This window comes from Gopherus flavomarginatus, chromosome 5, assembly GCF_025201925.1.
Source record: "Gopherus flavomarginatus isolate rGopFla2 chromosome 5, rGopFla2.mat.asm, whole genome shotgun sequence".
In the NCBI taxonomy this organism is placed as follows: Eukaryota; Metazoa; Chordata; order Testudines; family Testudinidae; genus Gopherus; species Gopherus flavomarginatus.
The window spans coordinates 121,105,871-121,128,655 of NC_066621.1; the positions used below are offsets into that span (position 1 = coordinate 121,105,871).

Genomic DNA, 22,785 nt, shown 5'->3' on the forward strand with positions numbered 1-22,785 from the left:
TATTCTGCAGGCTAATAGATTGCACTGGTAGGAAGAGCTTCTCAATAATCACCTTAAATTTCCTTTCATCACTTTTTTTACCACAGCTTCTAGTCAGGTGTGGCTCCCGGCACTAGCGTTGCAAGTGCGTGCCTGGGGTGGCAAGTCTGTGGGGGGCGGCCTGCCGCTTGCTCTGAGGGCGGCAGCCAGGCAGCCTTCAACGATGTTTCTGTGGGAGGTCCACCGGGTCCCGCGGTTTCGGCGGCAGGTACGCCAAAGGCGCGAGACTGGCAGACCTCCCGCAGAACCGCAACCAAATCCGCTTGACCGGGGCGGACCTTCTGCAGGACCACTGCCGAAGGCTGACTGACTGGCGTGCTTGGGGATGCAAAAAACATAGAGCCGCCCCTGACCACAGCTTCTAGTTATATCTCTGTGGAGCACCATAAAAAATCCCTCCTCTTCCTTGGGGTTTGCACCTTTCTTATGTTTGTAGACAGTTATCCTTTCCCCACTTGACCTTTCATTTACCCAAACTACATATATTTATTATTATCATAATTTACCTACTTTCTGAACACCATCAGTTTACTCAACACTGTACAATTAGGTTTGGAAAGACTGGGTTTTTATCAGTAAATGTCAATTTCACTATCTGCACACAAACCCATGAAAAATATTTCCACTGCTGATGACTGAAATATGATCCAAGTGAATCAGAGCATATAAAATGAGAACTGGCCCAAATCTTCACACAAAGCTCAGACCAAGCCTTTCCTTTGGAGGTTTGGGAAAGTTTGGTTAATCTTATTCCTGTTTTCATTCAGGTTGCTCCCACTGTGCTTTTAGATCAGGAGTAGGCAAACTTTTTGGCCTGAGGGCCACATCGGGGTATGGAAATTTTCTGGTGGACCATGAATGCTCACGAAATTATGGGTTGGGGTTCGGGAGGGGGTTCGGGCACCAGCTGGGGGTGTGGGCTCTGGGGTGGGGCCAAAAATGAAGAGTTCAGGGTTCGGAAGGGCTCTGGGCTGGGGCTGAGGGGCTTGGGGTGCAGAAGAGGGCTCCAGGCTGGAACAGAGTGATTCAGAGGGCAGGAGAGGGATCAGGGATGGGGTAGGCTGTTGGCACATGAGGGGGGTCAGGGATCCAGCTGGGGTTGCAGGCTCTGAGGTGGAGCTGGGGATGAGGGGTTTGGGGTGCAGAAGGGGGCTCTAGGCTGGGATTGAGAGGTTCGGTGGGCATGAGGGGGATCAGGGGTGTGGCAGGAAATTGGGGTGGGAGGGTTCAGGGGTGCAGGCTCCAGGTGGCGCTTACCACAACCAGCTCCCAGAAGCACGTCCCCTCTCTGGTTCCAAGGCACGGCTAGGCAGCTCTAAGCGCTTCCCCGTTCACAGGTGCCACTGCTGCAGCTCCGATTAGTCGTGAACAGTGGCCAATGGGAGCTGTGGGGGTGGCACCTGTGGACAGGGCAGTGCACAGAGCCGCCTGGCCATATCTCCGTGTACTCTGTAGGAGTAGGGTCATGCCGGTTGCTTGAGTCCTGCCTTTTCCTTTCATTCCTCTCATTGTGGAGCTTTTTATTATGAAGAGCTGAACTTCACACTGGGGCTACCTCAACCCAAAGACTTTGGAACAAAAGAAGACAAAGTCTCTATCACACACATATCAGAAATAGGAGAGAACAGGCAGGGTCATGCCAGTTGCTTCTTGGGATCTGCGCAGAGCGTGGCAAGCCCCCGACCCCGCTCCCCAGCAGGGCAAACCTCCAACCTCGCTCCCCAGCGGGAGCTGAGGGCCAGATTAAATGGTCCGATGGGCCAGATTTGGCCCACGGGCTGTAGTTTGCCCACCCCTGTTCTAGATTGAGGATGCAGAAGTGTTGGAATACCATCTGAATGCTTTTGTAACCTTTGCAAGTCCATTAACCTGTCTTTGAATCAGGGAGAAATTGAAAGGTGTCCCTAAGGGAGTCTGACCTGATGCAATATTACACTGGTTCCTACAGCATATACATTTATTCAGGTTTAGAAATTGTTAGACTCAACTGTTACTGACATGAAGCTCACGTCACCTCTGAAGCTGATCCATGGAAGCTAAATTGGTACACCTTATATACCCCAGAGATGGAAAATGGCTGCATCAGGAAAAGTAAGTCGGCGGAGGGTATAAGTAAAGGTAGAGGGGGAGTTGTAGTAATCAGGCTTCCTCTGAGGCAATGAAAACTTAGAAACAAGTTCACTTGCCTGATTGTTGGAGTAACTTCAGATTTCTTTTTTTTTTTTTTTGCCACTGGAGTCTTGCCTGCCAGTTCTCTCCTATTTCTGGTATGTATGTGATAGAGACTTTGTCTTCTTTTGTTCCAAAGTCTTTGGGTTGAGGTAGCCCCAGTGTGAAGTTCAGCTCTTCACAGTAAAAAGCTCCACAATGAGAGGAATGAAAGGAAAAGGCAGGACTCAAAGACAATGGTGAGAACAGAAGGAAGGGGGTCAAATCAAGGATATTCAGGGATATGGGAAAGAAGAGGACAGGAAAGAAAAGGAGACCCAGAGAAGCAAGAGCTGCAATTTTTTCTAACAAGGAGTTGAGTGAAAATAGAAAAAAAAATACCGAAAAGCTGAAGCAAACTTAAATAAGGATAACAGCCTCCTCTTCTTCAGCATGTTCCATCAAAGGATCTCAAACCCAAGAGTACACACATCTCCCTGCTGTGTCCCCATTTTACATATGGAAAAGCTGAAGCATAGGAAAGTTGTTAAACAAGATATTCAGTAGCAGAAGCTGATTTAGAACCCAGGTCACCTGATTCTCAATCCTTTTATTTAGCTGCAATCCTGTGCCACATGTATGTAGCTCACACCTTCCATTTAGGTTTGGCATTCGTTCAAAACCTACTATGGATAGAGATTATTTTCCATTTGTTTTTTTTTCTACATTTTGATTAAAAATTATTAATGTAAAAAGTCCTCTACAATGTGTAACTTAAATCACGGCAGTATTGTGCTAGTACAGGGATCGGCAACCTTTGGCACGCAGCCCATCAGGGAAATCCTCTGGTGGGCCAGGACAGTTTGTTTACCTGCAGCGTCCACAGGTTCAGCCGATTGCAGCTCCGACTGGCTACGGTTTGCCGTTCCTTGGCCTACGCCGCTTCCCGCAGCGCCCATTGGCCTGGAACAGCGAACTGTGGCCAGTGGGAGCTGTGATCAGCTGAACCTGTGGACGCTGCAGGTAAACAAACCAGCCCGGCCCACCAGCAGATCTCCCTGAAGGGCCACATGCCAAAGGTTGCTGATCCCTGTTGTAGTGCATCAAAATATAAAACTGCTTATAAGCAGAATGCCTGATTCTCATTCTGATTTCAATCATGTTATTCCTGATTTAACACAGAGAGGAAAAACAAACCCAGAAGTGAAATTGACTACTAATGTGGTTTTACTTTCCAAGCTGTGTGGTGCAAAAAGTAAGCAAACAGATTTAGTGAGAACAAGCAAACACAATTTTATACTTCTTTTCAGTAGTAATAATCAAACATGTTATTAGTAAAATGTTTAAGTGGAACTGTTCAATAGATTGTGTGTTTATAAGTTCAGTTGCCTTGCAGACAGATGCGGTTAAGCTGCTGCAACATTCGTGCTTCTTCAAACCAAAGCGCTGAAACACTCTGAGATTGAAAGTAAACCATGTCCCTCACTAGGAACCAGTGAAAGATGCTAGCTTCCCAGTGGAGTATTCCAGTGTCACTTCCTAGGTAGGTCATTCAAGCTCTGGAAGAATCTAGAGCTTCCCTGCGGATGTCTTTGGGACAAATGGACCTGTACCAGTTTACACCAACAGAGAATTTATTCCCTAAATGTGAACTAAATGCTGGCTGTGATAGTCTAACATGACTTCTTTTCCCCTTTGACTTTTATACTCCTTTTATGCTGAAGCAATTTCAGAACCATTAGCAATTACCTTTGAGAACTCATGGCGGACTGGAGAAGGGCAAACATATTACCCATGTTTAAAAAGGGGATCAAAAGGTACCCCAGAAATTATAGAAGAGTCAGCCTAACTTTGATACCTGGAAAGATAATGGAATAAATGATCAGACAATCAGTTTGTAAACACCTAAGGGATAATAGGATCTACAGAATAGTCAGCATGGATTTGTCAAGTACAAATCATGCTAACGTAATTTCCTTCTTTGACAGGGGGATGTGATATATTTTGATTCTAGTAAGGCTTTTGATGCAGACCCACATGACATTCTGTTAAGCAAACCAGGGAAATGTGGCCTAGATGAAATTACTATAAGGTGGAGGCACAACTGGTTGAAAGACCATACTCAAAGAGTACTTATCAATGGTTCGCTGTGAAACTTGGAGGGTGTACTCCTAGGTTTGGTACTATTCAATATTTTCATTAAATACTTGAATAATGGTGTGCAGAGAATGTTTATAAAATTTGCAGATTACACAAAGCTGGGAAGAGTTGCAAGCCCTTTGGAGGACAGGATTAGAATTGAAAATGACCTTGACAAATTGGAAAACTAGTCTGAATTCAACAAGATGATATTCAACAGACAGGAAAAATCAAATGCACAAGTACAAAATGGGGAATAACTAGCTGGGCGGTTGTACTGCTGAGAAAGATTTGGTGGTTATAGTGGATCAGAAATTGAATATGAGTCAATAATCTAATGCAGTTGCAAAAAAGGCTAATATCATTCTGGGGTGTATTAACTGGAGTGACATATGTAAGACATGAGAGGTAATTTTCCTGTTCTGCTCAGCACTATGAGGCCCTAGCTGGAATATTGGGTCCACTTCTGGATGCTACATTTTAGGAAAGACCAACTGGAGAGAGTCCAGAGGAAACCAGCAGAAATGCTAAAAGGTTTAGAAAACCTGACCTATGAGGAAAGGTTAAAAATAATGAGCATGTTTAGTGTTGAGTTAAGAAGACTGATAGAGGACCTGATAACATTCTTCATATATGTTAAGGGCAGTTACAAAGAGGATGGTGATCAATTGTTCTCCATGTCCACTGAAGGTAGGACAAGAAGTAATAAGCTTAATCTGGAGCAAGGGAGATTTAGGTTATATATAAGGAAAAAAATGTCTAATTGCAGGAGTAATTAAGTATTGGAATAGACTTCCCAGGGAGGCTGTGGAATCCCCATCACTGGAGGTTTTTAAGAACAGGTTAGACAAACACCTGTCAGGGATGGTCTAGGTTTACCTCAGTGCAGAGAGCTGGACTTGGTGACTTTGTGAGGTCTATTCCAGCCCTATGTTTCTGTGATTCATGCAGTACTTAGATGCCATAGTTATAGGTGCTATATAAAGCTTGTAGATAGATGGGGTCAAATACCAGGGGTTGAACCTAAAACCAATAATCAGAACTCTTTGCCTTAGTCATGAAGGTTATTTACTTATATTTCTCCTACTGAAATTTCATACATCACGAAAAGGGGATGAGTAAATCCAGTTGAAATCTGCAGCCCTAACTTCTGAAAGTTTTCTTGCCCTATTACTATTACTATGCAATAACTGTTAATTAGCCAAAATGTCTCATTTTTTAGTCTTCTAAGCACCGAAGAAAAAGTTGCTGCTTTATTCTTAGGCTCTGAATAAAACCATCTTTGGCATTTATTTAGGGCAGATGAATGTTTTCTTACGGTATTCTTATTAGCATCTTCACGGGCTTGACAACATATCAGCTTGTATTAATATTCCACCTGGAAGCAAGTGCTTTCTTTCTGCCCAGTGCAATTTACTGGAACCTTTGAGCCACTCTTCCTCACTGTAGCAGCAGTATATCATCATTACTGGTGGCTGGACCAAGAAGCAGCATTTGTCAGTGCCTGAATTGCTGTTTTATTTTAAGTGACGCAAGAACCCATTTTGTTTTAGAAATGGTCTTAAACTGGGTAAAGCTTGTTTGTTTTCTTAAAGGAACCGTGAGAGAACATGCAAAATATTAGTTCGCAGTTTTCAGGAGGGAGTTTGGGAGGAGAATTCTACTTTACCTAGGGGTACTTTTCAGCAACCCTTCCTGGACCATTGTACAAGCATCAGGTATCCTGTAGGTTAAATGGGATTAAGATATGGGAAGAATTTTAAAGATATGTGATTACCCTCCCTAAACATGAAACTCTGAACCTTTCTGGGAGTCTGGGAGGAAAACTGGAGCCAAATTTCATGTAGGCAGTAACACTTGAAAGAGTCAGAGTCAGGTCTGACGTCAGAGTTAGTCCTAGATACAAATCCTCAGTGGAATCCAAATATTTGCTTTATCCAAATCTGCACCTAGCTGGAAATGACAGTGCTGTACATTTTTTGCAATCAGAGAGGAGAAAAAGTACTTGGAGGAATGTTTCTCTGGGAGCCGACTTCTGTAATGGAATTAAAGTAGAAATGTTACAGAAAATAATGCAGATTGATAGCTGGGAGTGAAAAGAGTATCTTAAATGGATGATTTCTGTTGGTACTAATAAGAGCTAAGCAGATAAATCCTATGGGTAAAAAGATCCATTCATATTCAAATGACCACAAGTAGCAAAACTAATCACCAAAACTTTTTCATAATGAATGGGATCCTGCAGTCCTTTCATATGGATTGGAATTCTTAATGCAAAAGGACTACAGGATTGAGTCTAATTTTTGTTTAAAGTAAACTATAATCTTTCCATTCATCTTTGTGTTTTTTGCAAAGAAAATGTTGGATCAGAGCTGGACTCAAGAAAGAAAAAAGTGGCTAGATGGTTTGAGAGGAGTGAGGGTTGCTTGTTTTGTGGGAGTTGGAAGATGTGTACATGTGGTTTCTAGAAAGAGATGGCACTAAAGTCTCATGAGAGACCATCACTTAACATTTCTGTATCTGAAGAGAAACAATGACATAGCCTGAAGACTGATGAGGTCACTTCTTATCACAAATGGGGTCATTTCCTGTTGAAAACCCTGTGTTACTTTCTATAGAAACTCTCATATTAAATTCTGTATTAATTTATTTTTTTTAAAGCACAACTCTATCAATATTAATTTAAGAAGATTTATGAGTGTGTAATGGTGCTTACTGTGCTGAATATTCCATGCATTTAACCAGGGAAAACATGCTCTTTAAATCAGTCTTGTAAATGGGGATATGTCGATGAACACGTTCTCATGCACATGTTCTTAAAACCGTTCTTACTAATGTCTGAGATAAAGGAGATATAATTTAAAAAACAGAAACATGAATAGATGCTAAGAGCAGGTACTAATGTGCTAATTTAAACCTTTTTGAATTTTCTAATGTCCTTCACACTTTCATAGCTTTTAAAGGTATGATTTTTCACATATATATTACTATTGGAGGCTATGTCTGCAAAACAAAACAATAATAATAACATAAACTTAAACCTGATTTTAAAAAAGCTTTAAATATGTGGTGGGGAATAGTTATGCCCTTTCTGGTTTTCAGGAAGGTCTAGTATTGAATCATAGAAGCAGTTTCATCCAGTTTACCCTTTATAATTTTGTCACCCTTTCCCATTTCCTCCACACCTGAGTTTTGCCAACCTCTCTTCCTGGAACAGTTTCCCACCTTGATGAGGATATTTGGAGCACAAGATGATTCAAGTGGGAGAGCGTAAAATCAAATTTCGTAGCAGTGTAGAGTCTTCCAGCACTGGCTTGACCTAATTGTCTTAGCCTAACATGCCCTGCATTAGAGAGATTTCATGTGACTTGTAATTTTTCTTCCTTTTTTTCAGTCACTCCCTGCAAAACAGAAATATACATTATTGTTGGGGCAAAAGGAAAGAGGTCCTGAGCACCTGTAACTACCACTGGGCCAAATCCTTAGATCCGTAATCCTTATTCTGGGAAAACGCCCATTGTCTTTATTGGAAAGTTTCCTGAGTAAAAACTGAGTCAGCTCTGACTTAAGTCAATGGGAGTTTTCCCTAATAAGGAGTCAGTAAAATGTAAGGATCTCAGAATTGATGTAGCCATATGAGAGTTGCAATTGCTTTGCACCCCTCAGATTCTGGCAAATTAATATCTGGTCAAATCATACAATTTTAACTTCAACTCCTATTGACATTCTAAATTCTTATTGCCTCTGTAGCATAGATATAGTATCAGGCTCTCAGTACACTCTCTCGGTCCTTTCTCAGAGAAAACTTTCTGGCAGCAGCAAACCAAATTTCCCTTAAGGAAGACAAACATAATTACTAACAGAGCAAATTCTGTAGGGGAGAAAGGAATAGTGCATTGATGAAAGGCCTGATAAAGAACCAAAATGCCTTACTAGTTGGTCATAAGAAATGTTACACCAAGAAATGAATTGTGTCCATAGTGTATTGTGTCTACATCCATCTTTGCTGCTATTCTTTCAAGGACAGCAAGACCATTTTCCCCCAGTTCACCACAGGGGTCCATACTTTACCATCCTTGACTTAGTATGAGTTGCCTCATCAGCATGAGGACTTTCAGAAGAGGAGTTTATCTGTTAGAACAAGAAATTGAAGAAACACTTGGCTTCCATGATTGACAAAGAAGCATTAAGACCATGACCTCAGACTGTATTAATCAGCAGATGTTTATTAATGTAAAGACATAAAACTCTTATTCTGCTGCTGAATATTTTCTGTCTAGTTTAGTTTCTTATACATATATTCTCAGCACTTCCTCAAGTCATTTCCCAGTCCCAGTATTGAATGTGGCTTAAGATGTCAGTTCATGAAGATATGCTCGTAAAAGTAAAGAACTGACTTTTGAACTCTTTATTGGTGTTGATATGATTTAGGCGTGCAGGGAATATGCATACAGATTACTGACGGTCTCTGCAGTCATTCTGAGGCACCATGGTACATTCCTAATGTGATATGAAGCAAGATTGATAGAGTACATTTCCAATATTTTATTTTACCTTTCCAGTTTAGTCAAAGAAGCCAATCACAGTTGGCAGGCACCTGAGACTAGGATAGAGGAGCATATACAGCAAAGAGCTCTGTGTGTCAGCCCACTACTTAACTGGATGTTTCTTCCATAGAGAAATATTCATAGCAGTCGTGTGAAAGGACACTTGCCCACAATGGACTTCCTTCAGGGAAGAAGAGAAATGGCTGACTTTCCAGGGTCATTGTAGGGAATTAACTCAGTTATCTTCCCATAACAGATTTTTTCATGCCCAGCTGGCTGTGAGTCTGACCTTTGCTCCAACCTAGCAACCAGACTTTTGCATGTTAAGTATTCTGACCAGAGGTGTTAACCAAATCCAAGTTGTTTTCTGCTTTACCTCTGAATTTAAGGAAATGCAGCTAATTTTTTTTAATAAATCTCTTTTACTGTTACTGCTACACTATATCAAACATGAATTTTTGTCAGATTAAGTCCTGTTAATGTCTATCACAGTAGCTCCCCCTCTCCCAGAGAGTAGTTGGTGAAAACCACTTCTACCTGATTTTATCCTGCAGAGGGCAGCTAGGTCATTACTCAGTTAGGATTTCCAAGCTGCACATGTCCGGGAAGGAATATGGAGCATGTGTGATTTAACAGTCACTGCTTCCTTTATGGTGGCATCTGCTGTTAAGTGGGTGGGGCATCTTGCCAGCTGTTAGTCACACATTTTTCAATGTCCTGTTTTTATATTGCCATACCAGAGTCTAGCATCTGATTTGAAATAAACAAATACATATGAAGTCATTTTAATTGATTCCTTCTTTATCTTATATGACAGATGGGTATGTGGCATTTAGAAACAAACACACCCCAAGGCATGAGGGTGGTTACTGATTCCTGGACTTAGGTTTCTTTAAAACAAGCAAGCAATAGCACTACAGTTTACAATGGTGTTAATTCAGTGAGATGAGCTCTGATCCCAGCTTGCTATCATATTTTTTTAATGAAAGTCTTTTGCTTTGTATGTGCATTTCAGCCCTAAACAAAAGTGTGAGAGACTGATCTTGAACCATTTGACTCCATTTATTTGATCAAATTGTCTTAACATAAATAAAACAGTAAATCAAAAATAAAGGCAGTCACAGTTTGTCTGTGGTTGGAGAAGAAGAAGAAGAAATAATGAGCAAAACTCTGATTGCTCCCCTGTGTTGGAGATTGGGCTCAGCCATGGGGTTCTGGGAGTTCAGATCCAAAGTTTAGTTTAAGCCCATCTTATTATTTATATTGTACTTTATGACCCTAACCCTAAAATACACCACATTGGACCATCTTGTTGCAAAACTCCCATTGACTTCAGTGGGTGCAGGCCCAAGCCTTGGGTAAGTAGGCAGAAGCCTTTATGGAAGTTTGGTTGCCATGCCCTTCCCTTTCCTGTTTTCCCTCCCATGTTTCCTGTCTCCGACATCCTATAGCCCTCTTAGTTTGTTTCCACTGTGTCCTTTTGACATCTCTTGCCTCAAATCTGTCCTTTTCTCTCTTTCCATATATATTCCACTCCTTCCTCACATATATCACCCTCCCACCCACCCATCCACCTTCTCCCCTACCAACTTGAAGAGCGTCCAGAACATCACCTGAGGCTACATGCCTGTGCAATTGACATCTTGTACCACATATATTGCCATCAGTGTTACACTCTGACCATAACATTTTTCAAAATTTTCAGCTTACATCACCAAGTTGCCCAGTGTCTCACATTGCAAATTGAATATTTGTGGTGAGATCTTTTTCTTAAGATTTAAACACTTCGATCCTTCCAGAATTCCAGACAATGAGTGAATAGCTTTTCTCCACCTCATTAAAGAAAATAAAGCTCTCTTTCTATATATATACATTTATTTATATTAAATAAATTCATAAAAACAAAAAAAAATCTAGGATGTTTTTTAATGATTTCATTGACTTTTCAGATTGTTTTTTTAAGCTGTGTTTTAAACTTTAAAGGCAACACTGATAATGAACGGTTCCAAATGGTAAAACAGAAAATCCCCTTCAAATATAACCGGCCCGTAGAAGAGTGGCTGCAAGAAAAAGGTAACAGTCGTTAAAAGTTTCATTTTAAACCCATTTGATTCTAAACCCTCATTTTTAAAGCCTGTAAATAAATGTTTCTTAAATGATAATCGCCTGCTGCATAAATGACTGTTTTAATTTTCATTATAATTTGTGTCAGCATCCACCTGCCATATGTTGATAAATCATGCTATAATACATTGCTATTAAAATGAAGTTAAAGGGACGGAATTCTAAGCTTGCTATCAAAAGTAACGACAAACAAACAAGCAAAAATTCAGGAACCGCTTAAAACAAAACAAAATGCAACAACATGTATTATGGCAATTTAACCACTGCATGATCTTCCTGTTTTAATTTGTTTTTAAACTACATCTATATTTTTATTATCAAAGTTTTCTTAAAAGTTTTTTCAAACGCAGTTGTTAAACTGCGACGTTGAAGATTTTTCTTTCATTAGTGTGGCTAGCAGTTACAGCTGCATGTCTCCTAATTGTTTTAACTTAATTAACAATTTTAAAAAATGTTGTAGGGAAAACATTTTTTTAACATTTTTATTTAAACTAAAATAAAGGAGACAGAGACAGATTATTCTGTCTTTTTATATTAAACTTGAAGGGTTTTAAAGTGCAGTTTTAACATTTTTCTTATTTGATTTTAGTAATTTATGGGACAAATTCTTCTCTAACTTACACCCAAAGCAGCCCTATAGATTTCCATGTATGGGCATACGCCCCAGTTCATCAAAGCACATAAGCACATGCTTGACTCCCCTTGACTTCAGAGATTTAAGCATGTGCTTAGGGGATTTGCTGAAATGGGGTCTAAAACAGCGTAGGTTCTATACCAGTAATTTGTGGAGGGGTGGAAATTATTTCATGCACTTAAGACCTATTTCAAAGCCTGTTAAAGCCAATGGAATTAGTCACATTGACTTCATTGGGCTTTGGATCAGGCCCTTGATGATATATTGGAGATTAAGACACAATCATATCTCCTCCCTGCAGCCTAAAAGTGATGCTAAAAATAACTTATGACAGTTGCAATGCCCTGAAGTTTAGGAAAAGCAGAACAAATCTTCTCTGGTTTCCTTTAAAGAAATTCCTGCTGATAAAAGGGGGTGATGGTTGGACTCAAGTCTAGCATTTTCTGTGTTGATTCAGACTACAGATCTTACCAAAATACTCCAAAGAAGAAAAGCAATATAATGTAAGATGGATAAATACCCTTTACATTGTATTTTGCACTTCCTTATCTCAGGGGTTTAGCAAATTGCTCTCAGCAGCCTGAATTGTGTTGGGGACGAGAGGAGCTTTGCTAACTGCAATTAAAATATTGTCATGCGAAGGGTCTAATCCTGCAAAGTGCTGTGCACATTCAGCTCCCATTGACTTCATGAGAGCTGACAGCATTCCCCACCACACAGGATTGGAGCCCTACCTGTGCAATGTGTGACTAGAGTAAAAATATTTGTAGAGCAATATTAACCCATTAAGAACAGTGGAGGAGGTCAATTAAGGTGGCTAGGTCTCTTAGCCAGTGGGGGTTTACAGAACATTTCATTTGAGCCAACTAACAAAGAGAGAATGAGATAGTAATGTTGAGAAAATGCTCATTGAGTCTCAACGGGTTGCCCTGTTAATTTGCGTAAGCTGATTAAAAAAATTAAAGTTTGACGTTAAAAAGTGGATAATTTTGTTTCAGTAATTTCAAATTGATAAAGTCCCTTTAACACTAAAGACAACGATTGCCTCACTTTTGTTAAAACAGATGCATGTCTGACTCCGTGATGCAGTTCATGTGCTTGAGAAACCTGTCCTTGTTTTGTTTACTTAATCTTTGGTTTTTCTTTGAGTCCTTTATTTTATGCCCTTGCTTCTCCAAGTCTGAGCTTTTAAGCATGCCAAGGCATTTTCATTTGTAAACCATCCCGAAGTTTTGACCTGGGGTTTGCTAGTCTGTGGATGACGATGCTTTGTTAAAAGACAATCACAAAAGGGCAATGGGGTCTAAGCTAGTTGGTCTCAGAGCACCCAGGCAAACTCCAAGCATGGGGCATGTTTGTGCTAGAAGGATATAGAATGTTTTTGTTAACATAAAAGAAAATTGAGTCTTGGCAATTGGTGTAATATAAAGACATTGTGCACTGCGACAGTGTGACAATGATAGAATATAGTTTTGTTCCACCATACCAAGATGGATGTATCCTTTTAAATAACATGATTACCACTTAGTGGAAAGATTTAATAAGTAACCATTCACCCATCCACTTGTCCATTCACTTACCCGCTCAGTCATCCACCCGGTTATCTATCCACCTCCTAATGTATCCAGAAAGCCGTTTGTCAGAAGCCCTTGTAAAGATGAGTGAAAAGGTAAATAGCTATCAAAATACAGCATGATAAATTGATGGATGGATAGATTGATCAAAGAAACAGCATACAGAGTAGCTCTCTGCAAGGTGTGAATTCTTGGCATGAATAAGGTAAGATTAAACAATCTTCAATTAGCATGAATTTCTAAAAATTGCCATAGATATAGCGCTGATTTGATTGCACTGTCACTTTATTCAGAATGATCATATAGTTCATTCTTGGAGAAACAATATAATAGAGAACCTTTTTGAATGTTCATCTACTAGAAGAGTTAAAGCTACTGTCCAGTGTCACCAATGCAGGGAGAAAAGTATTCATGTTTACATTGTTTTTTAATTTTTAGTTTTATAAACTGGATTTTAAAAATCTAATAAAAAGCACCCTATCTTGCAAACTTTATTCACATAAGTAGACATAGTAACACCTGAATACAGCTGACTTCACTGGGATTATTCATGTGAGTAAGGAATAGAGAATTGGGCTTAATCTTCTCACTGCATATATTGATAACAAGACCAGAGTTGGTCAACAGAATGCATTTGAGCCTGATAGCGTTCAAGGGTTTGGCCAGGTAAGGAAGAGAAGTAGCCACAAGCACTACGACAAAAGGACTGATCCTGCAAATCCTTGCTCGCAAAAATAATTCTTACTCATATGAGTAATCTCATTGAGTTGAATGGTCCTACTTGCATGAGCAGTTCCTGCTCATGTGAATTAGGCTTTTTAACAATGCCCCCAAACTCTGACTTAGCGTTGCGGAACAAATACTGTCGTCTAAGATTTCACTGACACTGAAAGGGGGGAATTCTTCATCCGAATTTTTTTGGTGAGCATAGAAATCAAAATAACAGTGAACAAATAATTCAGAGACACAAAACTTTGAGTTGTGCAAAGTTTTACGCAACAATTTGAAAACCTTAACATATGTCTGTCACCCCTATTAATAAGAAAAGCCTAATAAGTAGAGAGCTAGGTGGAAAATAAGGATCCAAGTCTGCAACCCTTACTCACATTGAGTTCTACTTATTCAGGTGAGTCACGCCTTTGGAGTCAAAAGGACAATTTGTGAGAGTTAGTTCTACTCAGTGTGAATAAGGATTGCAGAATCAAGCCATAGATAAACTAGAAGAAAGGATGTCTGATGTGGCCCTGGAATTCTGCATATTTCTTCTTTTGGACGTTTTTCTTTCATTTCATCCACTTGCGTCCTTTATGCTCATTCAAGTACAGACACCTCACACCAGAATTGTGAGTTAGGAATGACTCTTCATAGATAAACCCAACAAGTGATTGTCCTTTTAGCAAGCATAGCTTTAGTACCAGTGCTGTGTTCAGTAGTAGCTGCATGCATTGTGTTCAGCTCTTGGACTAGAAGAGCTCAGAATTCAAAAGGAAAACGCAATAAAGTTCATATTTTACTGGCATGGGGCCATGCCCATGTGGTAGGTATATTAGAGGGCAGAGAGAACTGAGAAGTGGTGAAGAAGGTAGAATATGTGTCAACATTAGTGTGGTGACTCGTTGTCTCTGACAAGAAAATGGAGCTATCCTGGACAGTTGTAAGGATGTTATGGGCATGGGTTAAAGTAAAAGGAGAGCATCAGGGAGTCCAGCTACCTTCCTCTACTAAAAGCATAGAGAGAACACTCCACTTCTCTTCATCTTCATGGCTCAGGGAGCTCAGCTACCTCTCATCACTTGTGGTGACAACAAGGACTCACCGCGCATGGGAATCTGAAATGGGAACAGCAGGAAGAGCTGGGGACTGGCTGAGGAAATTGCTGGGTCTTCCACCACTGAGGGGAGAAACAGCAACACCTGATAAGAGAAGTGATGTTCCCTATCTACCTCTACTACATCCAGATCTGCCTCCTCACCAGCCCCCTTACCTTCCCTCCAGGTTGATAGAGGAAAAAGGAGACACTGGTTCCCTGTTGCACATATAAAGAGGTTAGAAATGGAAACAACTGGTGCCTCATCAACTCTCCCTCCATTACAGGAGGACAATATCTGAAGCGTAGCAAAATGGCCCTGTCATCTCTTTTATCCCTCCAGGCACTCCCCCTGAGGGGAAGGGTAACGGGAAGAATGTGCTGCTTAATTTGTAATGAAACAGATGCTGGGGCTCAAGCAATTTTTGTACTTTCATAACTGATGCGGCAAACCCTGAGGAGTTGGGGTTATGAACTGCCAAAGCTAGAGGTGCTGAAGCTCAGTCCTGTCACAAATTAAGCACTGGTGACACCAGATGGAAGTGAGTGAGGAGGGAGGAAAGGGCAGCATGGGAGGAAACATAATGGGAAATTGACAGAGTATGGGAGAGCAGAGAGGAGATGCAGAGCAGAGTGATAGATGGAACAAAATAATCATAGGAAAACTGAAACACTAATAGAATGAGTGGAGTGACATAAAATAAGGAAGAAAAGAAAACTCAAGGGACACAGTAAGTCACAAGAATATAAACTGTTGTACAGTATCTTTGATGCCAAAAATGTGCATTATTGTTTACACGAGATCTCAGGGGAGTGTTTGAAAACAAAGAGGGGGCTTGAGAGGCTGTATTTTGATAGATGCTCACAGCAACCCAGTATGCTTTGAGATAGGAGAGGGGATAAGCTACTTTGGGTTTACATGGTGGGGGGCCTGTGGTTTTGGTGCATGTTTGTTGAGATTTTAATGGAACATAACTTGCTTCTGGTAAGTTAAAATCTCCTGAAATGCAGGAAAATGCATCAGATATTTCAACATTTTCTAGGGAAAAGATGCAATGCTCCCTCCATTTTTATTTTTTGATTTTACATCAGTACAGATCCTCCATCCTGGTCAAGTCTAAATGTTGATATTTATAGGTATGGGGGTGGGGAGCACTAGGGATGTGCACCCCGCCCTCACAACTCCATACATTACACATACACATACACTTTTGCTTGGCTGGCTAGCGCCCTCCTTGGGGACAGGAACTCCTTTCAGATACATTTCTTCTCTTGTCCCCATTCTCTTCCCCATGGTCCATCCCGTCACCATAAGATGATGCAACACCGCATCACCACTTGACTTCAAGACCCGTCACGACGACCACCAAAATTGGTGAGCTCCCCCTCCTATTTTGATCTACTTTAACCACTGGCTTTGAGGGAATGAACAGTGGGTTATAGGCTATGCTCTACTACATTCTGCACTTATCAGGTTGGACTAGAGAAAAAAGTGATGAGTGAGAGAGGGAAGAGGGAAGGGATGGAGATGTGTGCACATATTGTAAGAAAGGGGTGGTGGAGGGAAAACATAATTAAATAGTCCAGTAATAATTGCTTTGACTCTGCTTTGATTACTCTCCTGAGCTCTGGCCAGTCTGGTTCCCTGTTAATTCAGCAGATTCCATTGGCATGCCCCAAAGCCTCACACAGAGAGTGAGATAACAAACATTTCATTTGCACTGGTCAGAACAATCATGGCTTCAATTTAATCAACACAGTGCAGCATGGAGAAGTGGGCCATATGTATGAATCAATTTTGTCTGGATGTCACTTGAATGGTCTGTGGGATTAGGAGAATTGGCAGCTGTTTCTGGGATCCATTCTGAATAGGTACATTCCTTCTGCAAGCATGATATGAAATCCATACCTGACACACCTTGTGTGACCTTGGGCAAATCACTTAATCTATCTAGGCCTCAACTTCACCATCTATAAAAATGGGATTAACACTGAGCTACCTCACGGGGCGTTGTGAGAATTAGTCACCTTAATTACTATATTGTTAACTGTTCAAAGAACTTTGCTCTTTCACAGCACCAGAAATGTCTGTGTTTGGTGTTTCCAACTTTTAGATTCCTGATCCTTTCTGATAACAACATTCCAGACCCAGCCTCTTGCATTCAGCTATTCTAAATTCCCCATGCAGTCCAAAGATGAGCTTCTCTTAGAGCATCTCTGTATCTTACCCTTTCCTGTCTGTTCACAGATGCTCTTTCCCACTGACCATTCAGAGATCAAAGATATATATGCAGGGCCGGCTTTACGCCTATTCCACCGATTGCCCAGAATCAGGCCCTGCGCTCAAGAGGGCCCCACGCCTAAAGGGGCCTCACTCCAGGGGTCTTTGGTGGCATTTCGGCGGCGGGGGGTCCGCTTCGGGGGTCTTCGGCAGCGGGGGGCCTTCAGTGCCGCAGAAGCCCCGGAGCGGATCCCCCGCCACCAAAATGCCACTGAAGCCCTGGACCGCCACTGAGTATTCCAGTCGGGCCCCGCGGATCATAAATCCGGCCCTGTATATATGTGTATATACATTGGGCTAAGCCTAGAGAGATTTTATCATCTGGGTTGGTTTTCAGTCTCCAAAAGCTACTAGAGGAGACTAACAGATTAAAACGTTGCTTGTAACGAAAGATGGGCCAACGTCTCCAAGTTTGGATCCAGATATATGGTTGGGTCCAAACTTCCCCAGAGTTTAGTTGCACGTGTGGAGGCGAGAGTGAGAGGTTCTAGAGCCAGTGTTCAGGCCCACCTCTACTATTAATGAGTCTGAAACAGAAATTTGCAGCACTGCATTTCCACCCAACAACCTCCACCACCGCCACTGGGGAACCTGCTCTTATCTTCAGTCCACTCTGGCCAGGACTCAGTGTATGGTTAAGAATGGTGGGGGGGAAATGTCTGGCAATAATTTATTCACCCCCCTTCACTAGGACGACAGTTAACGATCTTCAACACCCAGGCGCAAATAGCCATTGGAGGGAAGGACAGAGGGCGTCCCTTCCAAGGCCAGCTCTCCGGTCTCTATTACAATGGCTTGAAAGTGCTGAACATGGCAGCAGAGAACAACCCCAATATTAAAATCAACGGAAGTGTCCGGCTGGTTGGAGAAGTCCCATCCATCCTCGGAACAACACCCACAACCTCCATGCCACCAGAAATGTCTACCACAGTCATGGAAACCACCACCACCATGGCCACCACAACTACCCGAAAAAACCGCTCGCCACCCAGCATCCAGGTGAGCCATTTGATCTCCTCCATTTGGTTAGATTTTTTTTTATACTTCATTGTTTAGTTAACCTGTTAGTTAAGCCCTTGGGACCAGATTCTGCACTGAGTTACAGGCCATATAAGTCTGTTGACTTTCATGAGGTTGTACAGGGTAAAAACCAACATGGAATTGGATTCCTTTCTGCTCTGGTGAAATAGCAGAAACTTCTGAATTAATACTGGGTATGTATGTAATAGTGGGCCCAAATTCTACTCTCAGATTGGTGCAACTTTATTTATATCAGCGATGCTGCACCAGTGTAGATTAGAATATGATTTGGGGCATGTTATCTCCAAGTTGATGTGGGGGGTGGAAATTACACTTAAAGTAATTTCAACAGCCTAATGGGATGTGGGTAGATTATTTTTTATTATTATTGCCATAGGTATTGCTGCAGTCGTGAAGTTCTTAATGTGGAAAGAAGCAAATGAGTATAGCATTCAGAGTGAGCCATTCATGCTAATCTTACAGCCTTCTAGTGGATAATATGAAAGGGGCACTGTCAGATCAGTTTCCTCCAAAATTTACGTGTTGTAAAAACAAGCTTTGCCAAACTCTGTGGCCAGCAGAACCCTACATTTGAGTTTAAAAAAATCCACTGGAAACAGTTTTTTTGTTCAGATTTAACTGTCCTGATGTAGTGTTTGTAACCCAAAATACTGGAGCAGTTTTGTTCTGTCAGAGCCTGAGCGTGGAGTGGATTAGAAACTGATCAACAGTCTCGTATGCTCATGGTCTACACTGAGTAAAGGGGAAAAATTTAAACAACCCACACTGATATTGAAAAGTGAATTAGATTTTTATTAATTCTTTCAGTAACCTATGGTGATGTTAATAACACAGGTAAGGGGATTTGACTCTATAATATATATGGGGCCAGACCCATAGCAGATGAAAATCAACATATTTCCATTCACTTCAGCTGTGCAACACCAATTTACGCTAGCTAAGAATCTGGCCCATGATTTTAACTAAAGTGTTCCATTAGCAGTAGGGGTGAGGGAGGTGTGTTATTGTCCAAATAGATAATATCCTACATTGATTACATATGCTTCTTTGAGACAACTTTCCTTGGGCATTAATGTTGTTGGGTTTTGGGAAATGCAGGTTTAATGAAATCCAGGGCTGTCAGAAATGGTGATATAAGACCCCCTGCTTGCTCTAACTGATTCAGAAGGTTTAATCAATGACTGGTTCTTCTTTTTTCTATATTTTCATTCTCTTAATTTTTCATCTAATCTTGGTCATGTATGATGAGAAAACATGAAAATCCCCTATTTAGCTATGCTGGAAGTATTATCTTTGCAGAGGCATTTACTCCTATTCAGCTGAAAGTGATTAAACCCAGGCTAAGGCTTAACACTGTACTGGCCCCCTTGGCATTCTAGAAATCCAGGCAGGAGCAGGTTGGTGGATTAATTGAGTTATTAGCCTCAAACACTGGAGCATGAAATATAAAGTCTCAACTACACGAGGGGAAATTATCCCAAGTCTAGTTGATGTTTGTTGTAAATTGTGAAGGAATGAGGACTCTCTCTTCTCTGTGTCTAGCTCTAATTTTAAAGGAAGGCTTTGTAGGATTTTATGTCCAAGAGAGTAACATCTATGAGCCAAATGCAGTGCTCAGTTACTGTGCTCCAGTGGAGACCTGCCATAATTTGTGGACCTCAGTGGAATTATACAGATTTACATCAGCGTAACTGAGAGCAGAATTGGACTTTATGTGAGTTGAGCAAAGCTGGAAATGATCCTACCCCACTTGAAGGAGAAATATCTCAGAAAGATGCCTGCCTAATATACACCGCAGTTCACTAGGCCAGTCGAGACCACTGTGTGCTGAGAAGGCATCAAGGAGATTTAATAAAGTGTAGAAGTGCCTCTAAAAAGATGGTTAGAGCAGTGATTTCCTGGATACACGCGTACCACAACGAATGGCCTCATCTCTGCTGATATTAAAGCAATAACTCTTGACACTTCACTCAGCCCATTGAAAGGAAGATAAAAGTCAATATGTACTTCCATTACATTCAGGAGCAGGCCAGTTTATTGCTATCATGGCACAAGATGGCTTTCCTTTTCCCCACTTTGGGCAGAGTTGTTTGGTTCTGTCAGCTTAAGTTATGTTGTTTGTGTGGTGAAGGTGGGGAGAAATTGTCCTTTTCTACTTGGGCTGCATCTCCAGCTGTAGTTTTCAGCCTTGTGGTAATTATGACTCACAATAGTCATCATTAGTGCTGTGAAATTTGGCAGCACCACTAACAACCATAGAGATTAAGAGACGGAAAAGATCTAATAAAGCAAATTCATTCTTCAGCTAGGATAAGATAGAGCCACCTGAGAGAACACATTAGTGCTCAGTTACTACATTGATGAGACCATCATAAAAACTAAGATAGCTACAAAGTTGCTTCACTTGCTATTAGGTATGGGGCGTCTGTCCTGATTGTAGCATTCATTTTCTTATTTAAGTAATTGGAAAACCTTCATTTCACATTCAGAGGGGTAGCCGTGTTAGTCTGGATCTGTAAAGCAGCAAAGAGTCCTGTGGCACCTTATAGACTAACAGACGTATTGGAGCATGAGCTTTCGTGGGTGAATACCCACTTAGTCGGTTGCATCCGCTTCTCAATCTGTAAAGGGCCAGGCATGGGATACAATGTGGGATCACTAGCCAACATGAGGGACATGAGAAAATCATGTTACTGGAAGCATCAAGTGTGAAAGAGTTCTTTAGCATCAGTGATGTCTATAACTTCACCTTTATGATTAAGCATTTCTGATGTCAATAATTTATGTCAGTGGACGTGAGATGAGTGTGGTATAGAGGACGGTGCAGGTCTGTAGTGAGGAACAGTTGAGATGTATGCTCAGAATCCATAGGCAAATGTATACTTAATGCTACTAAGAAATGGCATGACCCTTGTCTGTTACTATGGAGCCTTGAAGGAAGATGCCTTTCGTCTCTCAGAATTGTGCTTTCCTGCTAATTGAAAACCAAAGCTGGGGAAAGCAGTTTTGTTTCTTTCTTTGTTTCAAAGCAGTTAATACAGTATTTTTGCATCCAGATAACTAAGCTGTGTCTGGCAACCCTAAGTACAAATGCTATTTTGACCTTTTCACACACAGGTTTTGCACTGCATTCAAGCACAGGTCTGTTCAGAAGTGACGTGTGTTGTATTAAATTACACTTGCAGACTGCAGGGCCCTGACACACCAGGCCCACCTATATTAATAATACCCTCTCTGGGAGCTCCGGTTCCCCACGCTACCACAAAGGGCAGAGAGGCAAGCAGCTGTCTCTTGCTTAAGGTGAGTTGCTTGGAGTGCAGGCTATTTCTATGAGTGTGTCATGACATTGTCTCATGTCAGGAGGCACATTATTTCTAGCAGGTATGTTCTTAATTAGAAGTCTTATTTCTATTGTTGAAGTCCTTGAACCCTACCAGCCTCCCTACCTAATTTAGGAAAGGGCTGGAGTTTAAGTGAAAGAACTCTGTGGTTTGTAGATTTGAGAGATTTCTATTCTGTCTGAAAATGTGCTTAGCTAGAGGTGGCCTTCATTTTCCTGGCTTTTGCTGCCAATCTGGCTACTATAAACTAATATTTACCAGCTTAGGGCTTATTGAGTGAGTTGCCACTTCAAACAGCATTGGAGAAGACCTCACTATGCAACCTTGGTCTGTGTGTTCCATCCAGGACTGGTGTAGAATCACTACTGAGACCAGCCCTCAAGTCCTTACTCAAGCAAAAGTCCTTTTGAAGTCTAGTACTGGGTAAGGATCTCAGGACTGGACCCCACAGAACACTTATCCAGGGCCAATAACACAGTGTGTTTAGTGACCATTTAGATCTAAGTATAAGGAGAAAAATGGTATCACCTGGATTGGTCTGTCTCAACCCCGCCTCAGGTGTAGTTCCATGGATACAGAGAGTAAGAAAAAACTGTGTATGTGAGTAAAGATTACATCATTCGCAATAGGGAGGAAGTATTGCCTCGTGATTAAGGCATAGTGCAAGGAATCAAGAGGTCTGTGCTCTGCTGCAGACATACCGTGTGACTGGCAAGTCTCTGTGTCTCGGTTTCCCTGTTTGTAAAATGAGGATAATGAGACTCTCCTGCCTCGCAGGAGTAGCTGGGAGGGTAAATTAATTAACTGTTTGTGTGAGCTTTCAGGAATGGTGCTGAGTGCCAGAAAATCCCAACAAATAACATAAAATACTGGAAAGTGCTTGTAGAAAGTTCTATATAAACAGTGCAAAGCAGGGGGAGGAAGACTGTCCATTATTCATGTCAAGAGTCCATCTGCACTGGCTCAGCAAAGGGCCTCTCGGCTCACAGTGTTTTACTCTAACCACTAGTCTACACAGCCTCTTAGGAAAATATTCTTTAGGTTCAGTGTTCCTTTAATCTTGATTAACGTCCTTCCATAACGTGTGGCTCTGGGGTTGAATCTTGCCTC

General features: G+C 41.4%; 1 protein-coding gene across 27 annotated transcripts in view; it reads left to right on the top strand.

Moving 5' to 3' along the window:
* NRXN3 (neurexin 3) overlaps window positions 1-22,785 on the top strand; it is a 1,481,114-nt gene that overhangs the window by 1,317,100 nt on the left and 141,229 nt on the right. For 17 of the 27 annotated variants that reach the window (XR_007774426.1, XR_007774427.1, XM_050953172.1 and 14 more), the window contains 3 exons: window positions 10,857-10,946; window positions 16,328-16,387; window positions 17,985-18,292. Coding sequence is in view for 25 of the 27 variants with exons in the window: in XM_050953172.1 (XP_050809129.1) it covers window positions 10,857-10,946; window positions 16,328-16,387; window positions 17,985-18,292 (458 nt within the window). In the remaining 2 variants the exon portion in view is untranslated. The remainder of the gene's footprint in view (window positions 1-10,856; window positions 10,947-16,327; window positions 16,388-17,984; window positions 18,293-22,785) is intronic. The other 10 variants (XM_050953180.1, XM_050953188.1, XM_050953197.1 and 7 more) reach the window with 1 other exon arrangement.